The 17,790-nt window shown below is 40.7% G+C and overlaps 1 protein-coding gene across 21 annotated transcripts in view; it reads right to left on the bottom strand.

Annotated features, from left to right (window-relative positions):
- Positions 1-8,720: 8,720 nt before the first annotated feature.
- Positions 8,721-17,790, bottom strand: part of ncor2 (nuclear receptor corepressor 2) — a 146,825-nt gene continuing 137,755 nt past the window's right edge. For all 21 annotated transcript variants that reach the window (XM_080766289.1, XM_080766292.1, XM_080766306.1 and 18 more), the window contains 4 exons: positions 17,147-17,200; positions 16,261-16,446; positions 13,131-13,310; positions 8,721-12,034 (listed from right to left, as the gene is read on the bottom strand). In XM_080766289.1, coding sequence (XP_080622415.1) covers positions 11,820-12,034; positions 13,131-13,310; positions 16,261-16,446; positions 17,147-17,200 — 635 coding nt within the window. In that variant the 3' untranslated portion in view covers positions 8,721-11,819. The remainder of the gene's footprint in view (positions 12,035-13,130; positions 13,311-16,260; positions 16,447-17,146; positions 17,201-17,790) is intronic.

The following is a 17,790-nucleotide window of genomic DNA, read 5'->3' as shown; positions in this document are numbered from 1 at the left end:
ATGGGCTATAACCCATCGTTTTTGTCATTTCGTCATTTTTTTCAAATCCTCAAAAATGATGAAAAACGGCGCGCTATAGTATGCCGTACGATATGGGCTATAGCCCATGGTCCAAAATGATGAGAAACGAGGCTAACTTTTTTTTCCAAAATTTCAAAAAACATCGTTTTTGTCATTTTGTCATTTTTTAAAAATCCTCAAAAATGATGAAAAACGGCGCGCTATAGTACGCCGTACGATATGGGCTATAGCCCATGGTCCAAAATGATGAGAAACGAGGCTAACTTTTTTTTTTTAAATTTCAAAAAACATGGGCTATAACCCATCGTTTTTGTCATTTCGTCATTTTTTTCAAATCCTCAAAAATTATGAAAAACGGCGCGCTATAGTATGCCGTACAATATGGGCTATAGCCCATGGTCCAAAATGAGAAACGAGGCTAATTTTTTTTTCAAAATTTCAAAAAACATGGGCTATAACCCATCGTTTTTGTCATTTTGTCATTTTTTTCAAATCGTCAAAAATGATGAAAAATGGCGCGCTATAGTATGCCGTACAATATGGGCTATAGCCCATGGTCCAAAATGATGAGAAACGAGGCTAACTTTTTTTTTCAAAATTTCAAAAAACACGGGCTATAACCCATCGTTTGTCATTTTTTTTAAATCCTCAAAAATGATGAAAAACGGCGCGCTATAGTACGCCGTACGATATGGGCTATAGCCCATGGTCCAAAATGATGAGAAACGAGGCTAACCTTTTTTTTTTTTTTTTCAAAAAACATGGGCTATAACCCATCGTTTTTGTCATTTCGTCATTTTTTTCAAATCCTCAAAAATTATGAAAAACGGCGCGCTATAGTATGCCGTACAATATGGGCTATAGCCCATGGTCCAAAATGATGAGAAACGAGGCTAACTTTGTTTTTCAAAATTTCAAAAAACATGGGCTATAACCCATCGTTTTTGTCATTTCGTCATTTTTTTTAAATCCTCAAAAATGATGAAAAACGGCGCGCTATAGTATGCCGTACGATATGGGCTATAGCCCATGGTCCAAAATGATGAGAAACGAGGCTAACCTTTTTTTTCAAAATTAAAAAAAACATGGGCTATAACCCATCGTTTGTCATTTCGTCATTTTTTTTAAATCCTCAAAAATGATGAAAAACGGCGCGCTATAGTATGCCGTACGATATGGGCTATATCCCATGGTCCAAAATGATGAGAAACGAGGCTAACTTTTTTTTTCAAAATTTCAAAAAACATGGGCTATAAGCCATCGTTTTTGTCATTTCGTCATTTTTTTCAAATCCTCAAAAATGATGAAAAACGGCGCACTATAGTACGCCGTACGATATGGGCTATAGCCCATGGTCCAAAATGATGAGAAACGAGGCTAACTTTTTTTTTTGAAATTTCAAAAAACATGGGCTATAACCCATCGTTTTTGTCATTTCGTCATTTTTTTAAAATCCTCAAAAATGAAATAGCCTATATCGTACGGCATACTATAGCGCGCCATTTTTCATCATTTTTGATGATTTGACAAAAATGAAAAAAAAAACGATGGGTTATAGCCCATGTTTTTTGAAAAAAAAAGTTAGCCTCGTTTCTCATCATTTTGGACCATGGGCTATAGCCTATATCGTACGGCATACTATAGCGCGCCGTTTTTCATCATTTTTGAAAAAAAATGTAATAATGAAAACAAAATTTGTATGTCTACTTCGAAGTTATGCACATTTTATGATAGGCCACTCCCATTGCATCTCCCCCACCCCTTTTAGCCAATTGGTCTGAAAGCACATGACCTTCATGCAACATTTCAGTCTTCTACAGCAAATATTGTAGCTGCTAGAGGGACGTTTAGGAAGATTTGACAAAACCGCTGAATAAGAATTTGGGATGGCCCAATATCCAGTTTCGTTACCAATATATCTGTCAAAACTTCTGCCAAATTTGGTGCTTACGTCATAAAATGAACGATAGGTTAGCTATGCCGCCTCACTATGGAACGAAAATCATTCCGAGACCATGGGCTATAGTCCATGATCTTGGAATGATTAGTCTATTTTTTCAAATCCTCCAAAATGAAAAACGGCATACTGAAAAACAAGGATTTGAAAAAAAGTTCCATGGACTTCGAATATGGACCCCCAACCCCCAACTGACTGCCGAGTGTGACCGTGGACTGCCATTTTTGGTGGAAGGAGAAGAGAAAACCAAGAGTACCTTCGGGCTTGTCCCTAAATAGACTTGTAACCCAAATGTAGAGAGTACAAACGCAGTAAAGAACCTGGGGGTTATCATCTCTGAAAAGGCAACAATGAGCAGAAAATGAACCATGTAAATACAACAAATTGAGGGCACCACAGGGAGTTGAACCCCATTCTGGTAAACCAGTAGTACCACACCAGTGCCTTAGTTTGTTTTGTTGTAATTTACAGGTCCAAAAGCAATCACATTCATAATAATTTGAATCATAATGGACTATAAATGATAGCCATGATTATGTCTTACAATTGAAATCGAGAAGAAGACTAAGGAAAACTCCTCAGACATAAACTAAGAAAATATTTTATTTTTCCGTGCTCATAAAGAGCTGCAAAGTGCTAAAAGTGAAAAGTGCAGCAGAAAACCTTTGGGTCATAGGCCCATCGTCAATGCCTCGCCTACTGACCCAGTGACCGGCATGAATTAAGTTTTAGCTGCAAATGGCAGCATAAATAAATCACATCAATACACACCACATAATGTGATGTGAACTGACACGATGAAGCTTCACTCGCACATTATAAAAGACATACATCACATCAATCCACATCACATACCTAACACTAGCCCTAACCCTAAATTCATCATGTGATGTGGGGATGACGTGATGAAGCCTTACTCACCAATGTGAAATGATACGAGACATAAACACACATCACATACCGGGCCTGTGTTCATATGTGATGTGGGCTTAGATGAAGCTTTATACTCACAAATTGGATCTGATAATATAGCACAAACAATGCTCTTATGACCTAGAGGTTTGCTGCTGGACTTCTCACTTAAAGCACTTGGAGCGCTTTATGAACATGAACAAAACAAAAAGATTCTTGGTCTCCGCCCAAGCAGTTGGCCTTAGGTTTGTGGCCAGTCTTTCTAGCCAGTTGTCCCACATTTCTATTTTAAAATCTACATGTTTTCAAAAGAATTGCCCACATTTAAATATACATTACAATTTATGCCATTTGTGGACGATTGACAAATTATACGAGGTGCAAATTATGCAATGGCAGAAGCATTCTTTGGACCCCAGTATTTGTCAGCAATACAGCAACACTATGAACATGAGAACACAACATACATACAACACTGAGGATGACATTAGAACACAAGAGCAATGAACAGAGTGCATGGCGTGCAACGAGCTATCCGCAATTTGTGAAATAATCACATAAAAATCACATAAATGCACATCACATACCGGCCTGTGTTCATATCTGATGTGAACTGACGTGATGGCGCTTTACCAGCAAATGACACAACGCAAATGACGTGAAACGATACAGCTCCAATCAAATGATTAGAAACTGTATGAGAGACACGACCCGACACACGCACCACATACACTAGTGAAGAACTAGTGATAGATAGGAAAGAAAGAAATGACTTATGAAAAATAAAGCAAAATGCGATTAAAAACTCTGACCAGAAAAAACAATAACTTTATTAAAGCAAAGAATAGAAGAGAAGATGAAAGGTCGGGGTAGAAACCGTGCATGTTCGATACTAATAGGTTATATTCAATAATGGATGATCTTTGCATCGTGAGCTTGTAGATCAGCTATTTGCTACTTTAGTGTGTGACACTGTAGCATGACCAAGTAAGGAAATTAATTTACAAAAGGTTGAACTATGGAGATACAAGGTTTCTGCCCGACATCAAAAGATAATAAACTACGCCCACTTACCTTCAATATCAGCACTAAACAAAACAAACTAACCAACGAAGAAAATCTGCCATAATTTTCTTCCTGTTAGTTTGGACAGATCTACAGCATAGAAGGCTGTAAACAGTGTTAAGCAGGCTACATGCTACCATAATGATACCGGAAATAAGTCGCATGACGCCAAATCACATTTTGTACACACAGTCCACTAGTGAAGAACTAGGGCAATGGGCAAGGAGAAATAAAAAATACTTTTTTTTATTAAAAGAGAAAGGAAATAGAAATTCTAATAACTCGACACAGAAAACAGCACAGAAAGACTACAACAGAACATACATAATGTGATGTAACGTGACGCGACAGCTTTACCCGTAAATTATGTTAAACAATACATAAATCACATTGCGGCATGTGATGTAGAGTGGCATTATACACAGATTACGTGAAACGATACACGGTGCGAATGACAACCTATGGTATGGTAGCATGTAGCATGTAGCCCACTTACACAAGCATCAGGAATCAAAAGGTTCATTACTAACCTTCACTGCCAACAGCACCCAGGAGTGGCAACAGCACTGTACCTTCAATACCGACGTCGCCTTGTCAGCTTCACGTTCTGAAATGACCAGAAAAAAATATATCTATTTAGTTGTCGGCCTACAGGATGACATTTTGTAAGTCATAACAGTCACTGAAAGCTGTGTCACCAATATCTTACTTTATTATTGTCACAAATTGTGATTAAAGCTCCTATAAGCAATAATGTCAATTTTAATGATTTTTATTTCATTCAGCAATGAGTAAAACACACATGATTTAGTCTCTGCGATACATCTAGGGGCCACAATCTGCAGTCAAAGATATTCCTAGAAGCTTTGTCATTGGTCAGAGAAAAAAAAAGAACCCGGTCAAAATGACTGAACAATCAGGAAGTAGACAGGCAAATCGACCAATGACAATGCTAGGAACATCTTTGAATGCAGATTGTGGCCCCAAGATGTGTCAGAGACAATATTGTTTTACCCATTGCTGGCAGTCTGAATACCAATTTTTTTTAAAGTAATTACATTTGACATATTGCTTATAGCAGCTTTAATGATTCAACCCATTAAACGGCGACTTCACCCCTTTTGCAACCAGAGCTTATTTTAATGATGTTTGGGAGACAAGAAACACTTTCCTGGGTTTTTTATGTGGGTAATCGTCGTTTTTAGATATGTAGTATTTCAAAAGTGTCCATGGGCTCCATGATGTCATGGACAATGGGCTCACTTCCTCCCTAGACTACATGTTGTCTCAGTAAGACAGCCCTCCCCTATGCACAAGGAGCAGTGCACCAAAGCATTATGGGAATTGTAGTCTGGGTAGGAAGTGTCCATGAAATCATGGACACATTGAAATACTAAAAACACATAAAAACCTCAGTAAGGTTTTTCACCCAAACATATGTAAAATCATATGTATGACAATGAATGGTCAACTTGACATGTAATGGTGACACTGCCCTTGTTTCTACTACAGCCACATGTAATCCAGGTACATACCATGGGGGGGCTTCCGTCGCTCAGTTGAAGATAGCCGGTATTAATAGAGCCGCGTAGGTTGTATGGCACAATACGTCCCGAGCACCGTACGCCTCGTAATCTCAGGGAGCGTTCGTTGACACCGTTATACGTTTCAGCTCAGCCGAGTAGACACTCTATTATCAATACCAGCCATCTCCTGATGACCCCATCCAAGGTCACACATGACACCAAGGTCACATGATTAACCTGCAAGACATAAATAAAAACAACATTACTCTTTATCCAGATTTCATACATTGTAAAATTCATATAATATTAAAAGGATATTTCACTTTATCGTCTACTCAGGCTTATATGAACACTGCAGACAGCTTTTAAGTTGCTTGATTCAGTATTTAAATATTCATTTTAGCTTTTTAGCATTTTAACTTAAAAACTGTCTGTAGTGTTCACATAAACCCGAGTAGATAATACAATGACAAAAAGTTAGTTTTTTAAAGTGAATTGTCCCTTTAAGATATTGGTAAAAAAAAATCTAAACTTCAAAATCTACATTATATAACTTGAGTCAAAGTGAAAAGGTTTTGGCATCAAAATGTACTTAAACATTTCAAATGGGACAATCTGCATACTTGGTCATTTTGAACAGAAAAAAACCTTTTGAAAATAGCAGATCTAAAAGCTCACAATGTGTCACATCACATTCACAATGCATTGTGAGCTTGTAGATCAGCCATTTTCACAGACAAGACAATGCTTTTGTTGCGATCAAGGCCCAAGGCCTCAGTCACACATAAGCATATGTTCTGGGCTCTGCCTGTGTTTGATTGCCCCCCAAAATCAAACACAAATGTTTGGTCAAAGCATGTGCCTCCCATTGGAAATGCATTGGGGCGGCCATTAAACAGACAAGACAAATGGTTTTTTTGTGTGATCGAGGCCCAAGGCCAAAGAACGAGTCCTATAAAAGGACAAACATTGCTGACATTGTTGTCCATTTAGTGTCACAATAAACAACAGTCTTATAAATACTCTGTTTAAACAATAAACAGTCCTATAAATCATCTTAATGTCTAAACAACAACAGTGCTCAAGGATAAAACCGTGTTTCTCAAACAAACGCTTCTTACCTTGGAACAAACAGCTCTGCTCACAGACAGCATGAAGTGGATCCCAAACCAAACAGCATGCTGGGAAAAAACATGGCCGCTCCTATTTAAATCCAAAGCCCCGCCCACTGGATCCGGTCACCTGTTCAACTAGTCCGTCCGTCATTGGTCCGTTAGTCAGAGTGATTTGTGTTAGGATCATCCACTGTTGATGTAACTGCTGTGTGCACCACACACACACACACACACACACACGCACTCATGCACTCACGCACGCACGCACGTGCATTATTTCACCCTTTGGTTGGTTATAAAGGCTTATATTAATAAACACAAGGACGTGTGTGTCTGTGGCTGTCTGTATCAGCCTTTATAGGTTTGTTTATTCCGCCATCTTGTTTGATATTTGTTTGAGTGTCACCACCATCAGCCTTTAACAGGTGTTCAATCAGGCAAATGAGCACCAGCAGCCATCTAGCAGCTGTCTGCCTTCCTGCCTGTCCAATTGTCCATGAGTAGCTGTCTGTCTGTCTATGAGTAGCTGTCTGCCTGCCTGCCCAATTGTCTATGAGTAGCTGTCTGTCTGTCTATGAGTAGCTGTCTGCCTTCCTGCCTGTCCAATTGTCCATGAGTAGCTGTCTGTCTGTCTATGAGTAGCTGTCTGCCTTCCTGCCTGTCCAATTGTCCATGAGTAGCTGTCTGCCTGCCTGTCCAATTCTCCATGAGTAGCTGTCTGTCTGCCTGTCTATGAGTAGCTGTCTGATTGCCTGCCTGTCCAATTCTCCATGAGTAGCTGTCTGTCTGTCTGCCTGTCTATGAGTAGCTGTCTGCCTGCCTGCCAGCCAGCAAGTTGGTTAACAGAAAATAAATTGTTATGGCTGAGTAAAATAAAATACAATAAACACAATTTGCCTGAAAATAGATTACCCAGCTATGTCACAAATATAACCCATCGTTTTTGTCATTTCGTCATTTTTTTCAAATCCTCAAAAATGATGAAAAACTGCACGCTATAGTATGCCGTACGTACGATATGGGCTATAGCCCACGGTCCAAAATGATGAGAATCGAGGCTAACTTTTTTTTTTCAAAATTTCAAAAAACATGGGCTATAACCCATTGTTTTTGTCAAATTGCGGAATTGCGGAAATTGCGGAAATTGCGGAAATGGTAATTGCGGAAATTGCGGAAATGGAAATTGCGGATTTTTTTTCTTCATTTTTTTCAAATCCTCAAAAATGATGAAAAACGGCGTGCTAGTATGCCGTCCGATATGGGCTATAGCCCAAATAATTTTTTTTAACTTTTTTTGTTTGTGAGAAAGGGCACTTTCTGCAAAAGGGCAGGTGCTCAAGCCCCCCTAGCCTCCCCCTCTGCACGTGCCTGCTTTCAACTGTCTTTTGAAACTTGATTTGGGTTTTTCTTTAGCAATCTTATCTCTAGTTTGTTCCATGCAATTGTTATCCTCGCCACAAGATGACGCTCCAGGATTATGAACACTGCAAACCTCACTGATTTTAGACCCTGTCCCACATTGTGACTGGCAGGCAGCAGTGTTCAAATTACTTAGTCCCAATTGGCTTTCTGTTGTAAAGCTCTCAATTCGTGAAAGATGTGCAGTTCGTTGCTGTACTTAGCGGCTGCCAAGGTGAGTGCACTTCTATGCGCACAATGGCATTTGTACTGTAATGTATATTACAATTTCATATAATCAAGTGCATTTGCATTAGTTCTGAATAAAAGGTATATTACTTTTGTTCCATTTCATTTTCAGTAAGTACTGAACTTAAGTACAGCCTTGAGTAGCATTATCACACAATAAACATACACATTACTTTCAATGGCAATAAGCTTTTTATTTAAACATTAAGGCAGTGTCTTTTTTTATTTTTCATTTTTACACTGCTATCCACAAAGCTTGCTGGTGGGCATGTAGAATTTAACAGTGTGAATAGTTTTTCTGTAAATACCAACCTTGAAGCAAGCCACATAAATATGTACATCTCTTCAGTTCTATATACAATCCTTGCTATTATACAGTGGGTTATAATAATAAAAAAAAATCATTATGCACAATATGGTTTAACATTGTTGTAATGTATCACCAACCCCACCCACCCTCAGACAGTCCAGGAAATGTATCGGCTATCAATTTATTTTCAGTTGTTTTTCAATATAAAAAAATGTTGATTGCAAACTAAACTGTTACCAATAGAGAAATGACTAAAATCAAAACAAGCGATGAGAACAGAAATCAGGAAACAGTGTGATTGTTCAGTGACATTTCAGTTAGTTTTAAAAACAACTCATTTAAGTTTCTTGTCAGTTGATTAGGGAACACGTCCGAATATGGCTTCTCTGTCACACTGTTCTATGACCATTTCATATTATAGCAGAGGGACCAGTACGATGGAACGTTTGAGTTACAAACACACTCTACATTTTTAGTTTGGACCTAAAACATGGCTGATGATGAGCAGTCTGCCAAAATTACATTGTGGGCACTTCATCGATGACAGCTAGGGTCAAGAGGGGGGGAAGAGGAGGTAGTCTACGATGGTCACATTTATTTCTGACCCACAAGTCTCCACTGTGACATACAGAACTGTAGTTCGAGAGGTTAGGTTCTCTAAGCCCCTAAAACAGGACAATTCACTGCACCCCCCTCGATCTTCAAAGCACAAGTCATGAAAAACAGATTGTGCCCTGCCTGGTTGGCATACAATCACAAGCTAACAACATTCCCATACATTACAGAGAGGTGGCTTTTAAAATACTGCAGGTAAAACCGTACTGTACATCAGAACAGAAAACTTTAACATACAACTACCAACCTGGCTTTTTCTTCTCCTACAATGAAAACACAAGGGCGTGCACTCCATCATACGCCTTGTAGTGGAGATATTTTATATTGGTGCAGATGTTCATATGGGTTTCACAAACCCATGGAACTGTGTTGATTAAAAGTTATAAGGGTGTGATAGATATTTTGGGGTTTGGGGGGGGAGGGGCATGAAAATTGTAAAAAGGACATTTAACTAGCTCTTAAGTTCTCAAATTTCTGTGTGTGTGGAGTCCCTGGTGTAGGGGAACAACAAAAAAGGACAAAAATAAAATTGTGCGTCACTTGGTAACTTCAGTACTGTATATGTAAAATAAATGGCACTTAACACTAGAAATACCTCATAACTGTACAAAATCTGCCTAGGCAAGCCCCAGCTGCTCTTCTAGACAACAAAAGGTCAGAGGTCAAACAGGTCACAACAGCTCCGAGACGGGAATTCGGCGTGGCGGTCTTATGGCGGACCCCGCCATGGACCAAGGGTTCATAGAAAGATGGCTTTTTATTCACCTCTCTAAATGTAAGCAAACTCCCAACTCTGGCTGTTTGGGTCGGGGGAGGGAGGGGGAGGTAGCCTCTGAAGCAGCTTTAAGGGTTGTTATCCTCCAGCTCAAAGCGGCCACATCGCCATTATTCGCCAACTGTGATTGTCGCTTGAGTGCGGGAGCAATTAAAAGGATATACAGGTGGCGAGACTTAAAAAATAATAATCCAAAGAGACAGGTGTTCAAAGAGGGAGCTCATCCCCATAGCAAGAGATCTCTATGCTCTTGCTCGAGTCCATTCATTCCCGCGAAACACAGATTTATAAAGAATGCCATTGTGAACAGATTTGACGACTAAGTGCTTAACATAAAAAAATAAAAGAAAAACGTTCTCAACAAACAACAGACATGGTTAATATAAAAAATAAAACCGTGAGAAAGTGTCACATGTCTCAGTGCCATCCACCAGACCCACCTACCCTCTCTGTTTGTGGATGCCTTGGAGACAGCATGCCTTCGCCTTCCTCTGAGAACCCATCTCAACATACGATGACGTCAGCAATGAACAGCATGTATACCCTGTAAACCAATGACGTTGACCCTCCCCACATGACCCCTCCCCTCCCTCCCCTCATAAGATAAGAATCCATTGCAGATAAGAGACGACAACTGACACCATCGAAAAAATTCACCATTAAAAATGTACTAAAAAGGTTCTCAGCTCACTTGTTAAAACACAGGACAGGATTGACTTTTTTTTTCTTTCTTTCATTCTTTTTTTTTTTTAAATCAAGGGAGAAAGGAAAAAAGTCAGAAAACGGAAGGAAGGAAAACGACATGTGATTCCATCCATCATTATGTAGTCTTGTAGTGGTAGAAGTGCACAGGCCGTCTGTACCTGGAGTTCGCTGTACTCGACTGTGCTTTGCTGACCAAGCTTTGACCACCAGGTGCTTTGAGAGGTCCTTGTAACCACTTTAACCCTACACCTAGTTGACTGTGTTCTCATGGGCCCAATACTTGGTTGACCATATTCTCATGGGCCATATACTTAGTTGATTCCCAAGGGGCTAAACTAAATATCTTCGCAGGAAAATAGATTTTGTAGATCTGCTATTCTTGCCGGACGCACACCCCCAGAAGAGGGATGCTGGGGTTCAAGTGGGTGAGTACAACAGAGGACATAATAATGCAAGTGGTGTTGAGGTCTGTGAGGGTGACGCTCTGTGGTCGGGGCATTCATTGAGCTCAGGGGGAACAAGCGAGCCCAGACATGGTGTCCAGTCTGTCCACCACTCCGCCCTGAGAAAGCCACTGAGGAGACCAGATCACCGCAGACTGATCACAGCGTCAACAGAGTCAAAGGAAACTAGAACAGTGAATCCCATAAGCTGTGGGTCAATTTGTCCGTATTCATAAGGCCAGTAAGAGGGAAACCAAAGAGTAAAGTAAAAAAAAAAAAAACGCAAAGAAAAGAAAACAGAGTGATTTGTCCTTTAGAGTAGTCCTGGAGTGAGTGCATAACCACAGAAGCACAAACATACGCACACACGTCTTGTGCGTGCTCACACAGACACATGCGTGTGTGTACACACACACACACACACACACACACACACACACACACACACACACACACACACACACACACACACACACACACCACACACACACACACACACACACACTGAGCAGCAGTGTTCCAGCACATCACTGTGTCTGGGTTCTCAGTTGTGTGACACGGGAGAGGGCCAGATGTTTGCGATCCTTCGCTCAATGAAAAGGAACGGAAATGTATAGTGGAATGATGCATGTACTGTATGATTTGTGTTTGTGTGTGTGTGAGTTGTGTGTGTGCGTGGGTCTGCAGCAGTGTGGATGTAGTTGACAGTTCTAGAAGGTGCTAGAAGGTCACTCGCTGTCAGACAGCGTCTCGTACTGAGAGCAGAGCAGCGGTTTCTCCTCCTCCCAGGGGGGTCGACCCTGTCCCTGTCCCAGCCCGGCCCCTTGACCTTGACCCTGGGCTGGCCCCTGGGCCCCGGCTTGGCCAGAGGAAGGGGACGGGGCAGACCCCATTCCGCTGGGGAACCGCATTGTCAGCGGGTTACACGGGAAAGGGGTGGGGCCTGTATAAGAGGAAAAAGAGCACAATTTTACTTCCTGCATTACTAGTCAGTGCTGCTATTGAAGTGTGGATATTTAATGCAAGCAACAAAGAATGAAAATAAAATTTAGTTCACAATTAAATCGCAACCAACCTTTCCTATTATTTCCTAGTATGGTTCCTGTTTTATTAAGATTCTAATGTCATTCTTTTACAAACATATTGTTATTCTTGGGCAGAAACCTTGCATCTCCATATTTTGGCATAGTTATTTTTTTTAACGTAAAGAATGTCGTGCAAAAATAGCAAAATTAGCATTGTGAGCTTGTAGATCTCTTATTTCCACTATATATATCATACTATAATTCAGCGAATGTCTGTCTGTCTGAATATCTGAATGTCACTGACAGCGCGTTATCTCATCATTAACTGCACGAATCACTCCCACTTTTCACACAGGCATGGACCATAATTATATGGAGGTCTTAACGGAGCCCTTTTTCCCATTTGACACATGATTAATAATCAATTTATTAGTGAACGTTTACCCCCGTTTATCCGTCTGTGGTCTATCTCCGACCGAGCGAGCCACACTATTAGCACACATCTCTCCAGGCCAAAAAAAACCTGCACGCTCCCAGAAACCGGCTAGGCTACTTTTTACAGACGCAACTGTCATATTTACTGTACAGATATTGTTTTTACATCACCACACGATGGGCAATGCGCCCGGGCGCAGTACCCCCCACGGCCACAAGGGGGCAAATATCTCACAACGGGTAAGGGCTAGTATTTTTAAACAATTGAAAGTGAAGGTGGTTAAGTCTGTTTGTGGGTTTTATGAATATCTAACCGTTGAAAAGTATTAACAAGAGCTTGTGACTAAATAACTACATCCACAGGTTCTTTTCCCCCACCATTTCCTGAATAGCAACAGTTTTGCACATACTGTACAAGGGTTCATCGACAGCGATGATAATATCTGACCAGCACAATTGGTACAGTAACTCCCACTTGTGGTATTTCATTGCTACGGGATTTTCCCACAGTGGAAATAACTCTAGACCAGTGGTTCTCAAACCCAAGTGGAACATTACCATTGTGAAAGGAAGCTTTACCTGTAGAAGAGGGCCGGTCCTCCCACACACGGTTGGTGAGTGGCGTACGTCTGTTGCAGTCTCCCTCCGAGTGAACGGATGACACAGATGAGGGTCTCTCCCCGCCCGATAAGCCCGGTCCAGGAGACTTGGTCTTCCTCCCATTAGAGCGTCCACTACTCTTTGAGCTCTTCCCTCCGCCTGGACACACAGTGAGCAACACGTCTTACACACACCGTTGACCCATTAACACTTTTAGTTGCGATGGAATTTTAAAAAATAAAGGCGCTTGAGTGCCCAGCAGATGAGGCAGATTTTACTCTGAAAAGCCCTGCCGTTCATTTCCCCCCAGAACTGGGAGGTATAATGTTCCATTACTAGACCACGCTACCTAGTCTGATCTCTCTTTAGAAGGGTTAATATTCCAAACGAGATGCTTGGTTAAGTCAGAAATTAGGACAGAACATCGCCGTTCTGATCAAAACCGTAGATTTAGAGAGAACGGCGAGGTTTTCAGATCGTAAACAAGGAAGTGAACGGCTGCACGCAAGCACAAAACATGTCGCTAGATTTTAGCAATGCAAAGTTGCACGGATCCAATAGTTAATCAATTTTGGGCGGGAACCCCTTTTGGTGTTTTAACTAAGCATTAATGCTTCAGCTATTGAAAAATAGCAGAAGCTCATAGCGCTACGAGCTTGTAGGTCTGCAATTTTTGAAGAATCTTAAAAAATGCGGCACAAATCTTTGGATATATACATGTATTCTTTCAGAGCGAAAGTTTTTTTTATTTCGACGTCAGGCCTAAATGGGTTAACTATTATACTATATAGTCTCCTGGAAGAATGGTTTCAGGACACGGTGCAAATAATATTTAAATATTTTATTTCGGATTCCATCTCTCTTAGAACTGATTAGTCTGTACGGTAGCTTCTCTGGGTTCAAGGTGAATAAAAATAAGTCATATATTATGTTTCTGAATGAACAGGAGAGAAGAAATCCAAAAGTACCCCATCCGTTTGCAAATGCTGTAGATGGCTTTGTTTATCTCGGGGTTAAAATTACGCCAATGATAAAACAACTCAGCTCAACTAATTATGAGCCTATGCTAAATAAGGTGTCGGAAGATATCACTAGATGGTCATCTTTACCTCTCTCCATAATAGGACGAATAAATACAATTAAAATGAATGTACTTCCAAAATTCCTATATCTTTTCCAGTCAATTCCATTGGCTCCACCACTAAATTTTTTCAATAGAATAAAAAAGCTTTTTACTAATTTTATTTGGAATAATAGAAAGCCCAGGCTTAGACTCTCTCTTTTATATTTGCCATATGATAGAGGAGGCTTACAGTTCCCAAATTTGCAGTGGTACTATTGGGCGGCTCAACTACGCGCTTCAATATTTTGGTTTACTGGAAATGTTAAGCCATCCTGGGTCCAAATTGAACTCCTATCCGCAAGAGATCTATCTCTGGATTCCTTGCTATACTCAGCTCCAGTTAAAAACCTAAGGAAAAGTGTGTCTAACCCTTTTGTCATCAATACTATAAATATATGGTTTGAAATCCATAAATTCATGGGAAACACCCCAGAGCTGTCCTGCTTTGCACCGATTTGGGGAAATGAACATTTTATTCCATCTAGAAGGGATCTGGGATTTAAATGATGGTTCAATAAAGGCTTACAAAAAGTGGTGGATCTATACGAGAATGGCAATTTAATGTCTTTTGAGAGGCTGAGGAGGAGATGTGAGGTACCGCAAAACCACTTGCAAAATACTTTAAATACTTGCAAATCAGAAACTGTGTCAAAAATACAAAACAACCTCCTTTAACCGTGCTTGAGAGGTTTTCCAAACAGGATTGTTTAGGAAAGGGGTTGGTCTCACAAATGTATGGTATACTAGAAGGGTTTCATAAAGATGACTCGGAGAAAATAAGACAAAAATGGACACAGGATCTTCAAGTGGAAATCTCAGAAATTGATTGGGGTTTGATATGTTCCAAGGCACAAACACAAACTATCAATACTAGATTAAGACTAATTCAGTATAATTGGATAATGAGAATTTACATAACCCCAGAGAAAGTCAATAAATTTGGGTGCAGGTATTTTTTCCGACAGCATACCTCAATCCTAACCTAACCCTAACCGCAAGCACGGGAGCAGCGCATGTCGGACCATCGCTTTTTCGCATCGCAGCGAATGTCCCCCCGCTGCGGATCGGACCGTTGTTATAAATGTGGGGAACATAAAGGTACACTGTTCCACTGCTTATGGGAATGTGAGGAGATTAAAACATTCTGGAGGTCTGTGGTCCATTATGTCTCTCAGATTACATCAGGTCCAGTTCCTCTTTGTCCTAAATTATGTATACTCAGTATTTATCCATTAAATTGTACACTAAATAGTAATGAAAAAATGATGACCGACCTTTGCCTGTTACAGGCCAGACGCTCAATTGCGCTATGTTGGAAGAATGTCAATGCCCCTACGATCGGCTTTTGGCTGAGGAACAACCAGTTTGGCACATGAGAAACTAACATATGTAATTAGGAAGAAACCTGCGGTATTCTATAAGATATGGGAGAAGTTCTTGGACTTGATTAAGCGAGGTGATATTGAAGAGGCTTTGGATGTATAGTGGTTAATTGGGGTAGTCAGCTGTGGGGTGGGGGTAGGGAACTGTGATGTATGTAATGTGTTTTATTTTCGTTTAATTTTTCGTTTTGTCATTATTTATTTATTTTTGTTCTGTATGTATAGTTGTCAAAACATTTCGTGATAATATTTTGTTGTATTTGTGCTGCCATGGGGATGTGGGGGGGAAAAAATATATGTAAATTGTTTTGAAAATACTTCTTTGTACTGTAAAAAAAATCAATAAACATATGTTTAAAAAATATATATATATATTTTCTTTATTTCGACGTCAGGCCTAAATGGGTTAACTATTATACATTGTCCTGAAACCATTCTTCCAGGAGACTATATAGTATAATAGTTAACCCATTTAGGCCTGACGTCGAAATAAAAAATTCAAACATTCATGACGGTCGTCTTTTCTATATTATAGAAAAGACGACCGTGATGAATGTTTGAATTTGATGATAACTACATGGACAGTATTTAGGGGATCTCTGACCTTGCTGTGCGTAGGACTCCTCTGCACGTCCGTCAACTACGGGCATAGCAGCAGGCACGCTGGAGGGCGGGCGCTCTTCAGCCTGGTCGTCATACGTCCCCATCAGAGCTTTTCTTATGATGGCCTCCAGGCCAATGTTGTTCCCGGAGGTCTCTGGAGCCGGATGGCTGCGGATGCTCACAGGTCCTGGAAGGGGGGAACGGGGAGTTAACACCTTTTGTGCTATAATAAAGCCGTGGGGGGCCTTGGAAGTGTATACACATCATTAGGTCCTTTTTAATGATATCAAACGGGGTCGATGAAATCCTTTTTTTTTTTCTTTTTTGGTCATGCCTTCTTCAGCGTCTAGGATAGGAGAGTGTGGGCAGCGATTCAGAGTTGCCGAGTTGGTGTTGGCTAGACCACACTCTTGCGTCACTTTTTTTTATTGGTTATTGATCACATCAGAAATAGTAACGAGCCAATTTACATCTGCAGTCCCTGGAAGGACGTCATCATGACACGAATGAGAAAATACACAAAATATACTTATTTTGTGTATTTTCTCATTCGTGTCATGATGACACTTATTTTGTGTCCCCTAAGCTTGCGAGTGACTGAGTGAGAGGATTGTACTGTGATATATTATAGCCAGGCTCCGCTCTGAATAAGAACCAGTCAGCACAACCACAGTGACAGAACAGCCATTGATTTAGTGCTGACACAGCGTTTATCAGTGGACATTATGTAGGGTAGGAGTCTCCAGAGGCGGAAAGTGTGGGGGGGGACCCTAGCACTCATGCTGAAAACAGTCAGGTTTTAGGATGCATCACGAAAGACAGTATTCTTCCCCTAGCTACTATAGCTAGTGTCTCAGTTGATAGTTAATAAAATGTCTGCAGCTTACCTGCGGTGGTAGATGCCGGCATATTGAAGATCTCTGTTCCAGGCTGACCAGCATCTGAAAGTGTGAAGATGATTTTATGTGAGAGCCCATTCGATTCCCTTCGTTTAATCACATCATGAGGTTATAGTATTGATGTTGAAGGTGTGGGTTAGACGTGCCAGATGTTTGGGTCTGATGCCGATTCCAAACTTCGAGAGTCCTAGACCACCGACAATTATCCATTACTTACAAGTAAGACGCGCAAACACGGGAAGCGAACGCAGCTCGTAAATTGCAATAACAACAATTAGAATAAATTACGAATTATTGAGAAGTGTGTGGTACTGTAAAATGAGTGAAAACAGGGCCACCACGAGGAGGCTCAGCACAAAGTGCTGTTGTGTGAGTGCAGCGTGACAGCTATGTGTGTGTGTGTAGTTAGACAATGAAGCGCTGTTGTGGAAGTCTGACACAGACACACACACATACACACAGCTAACTGTGACACGTTAGACAGCTAACTGCGCTGTTCTGCCTGGCTTCCATAGTAACTGTGCCCTCTGGTGGCAGGTGGTGTCACACCATGACACACAGACATGTTCTGCCTGGCTTCCATAGTTAGGGCTCACTGAGTTCGCAATTACAACTATGATAATTATAATGCA

The sequence above is a fragment of the Protomyctophum bolini genome, assembly GCF_963924005.1.
Source record: "Protomyctophum bolini genome assembly, chromosome: 6".
NCBI lineage: Eukaryota > Metazoa > Chordata > Actinopteri > Myctophiformes > Myctophidae > Protomyctophum > Protomyctophum bolini.
Note: the sequence above shows the minus strand (reverse complement) of the source record. Positions and strands in the feature narration are given on the sequence as shown.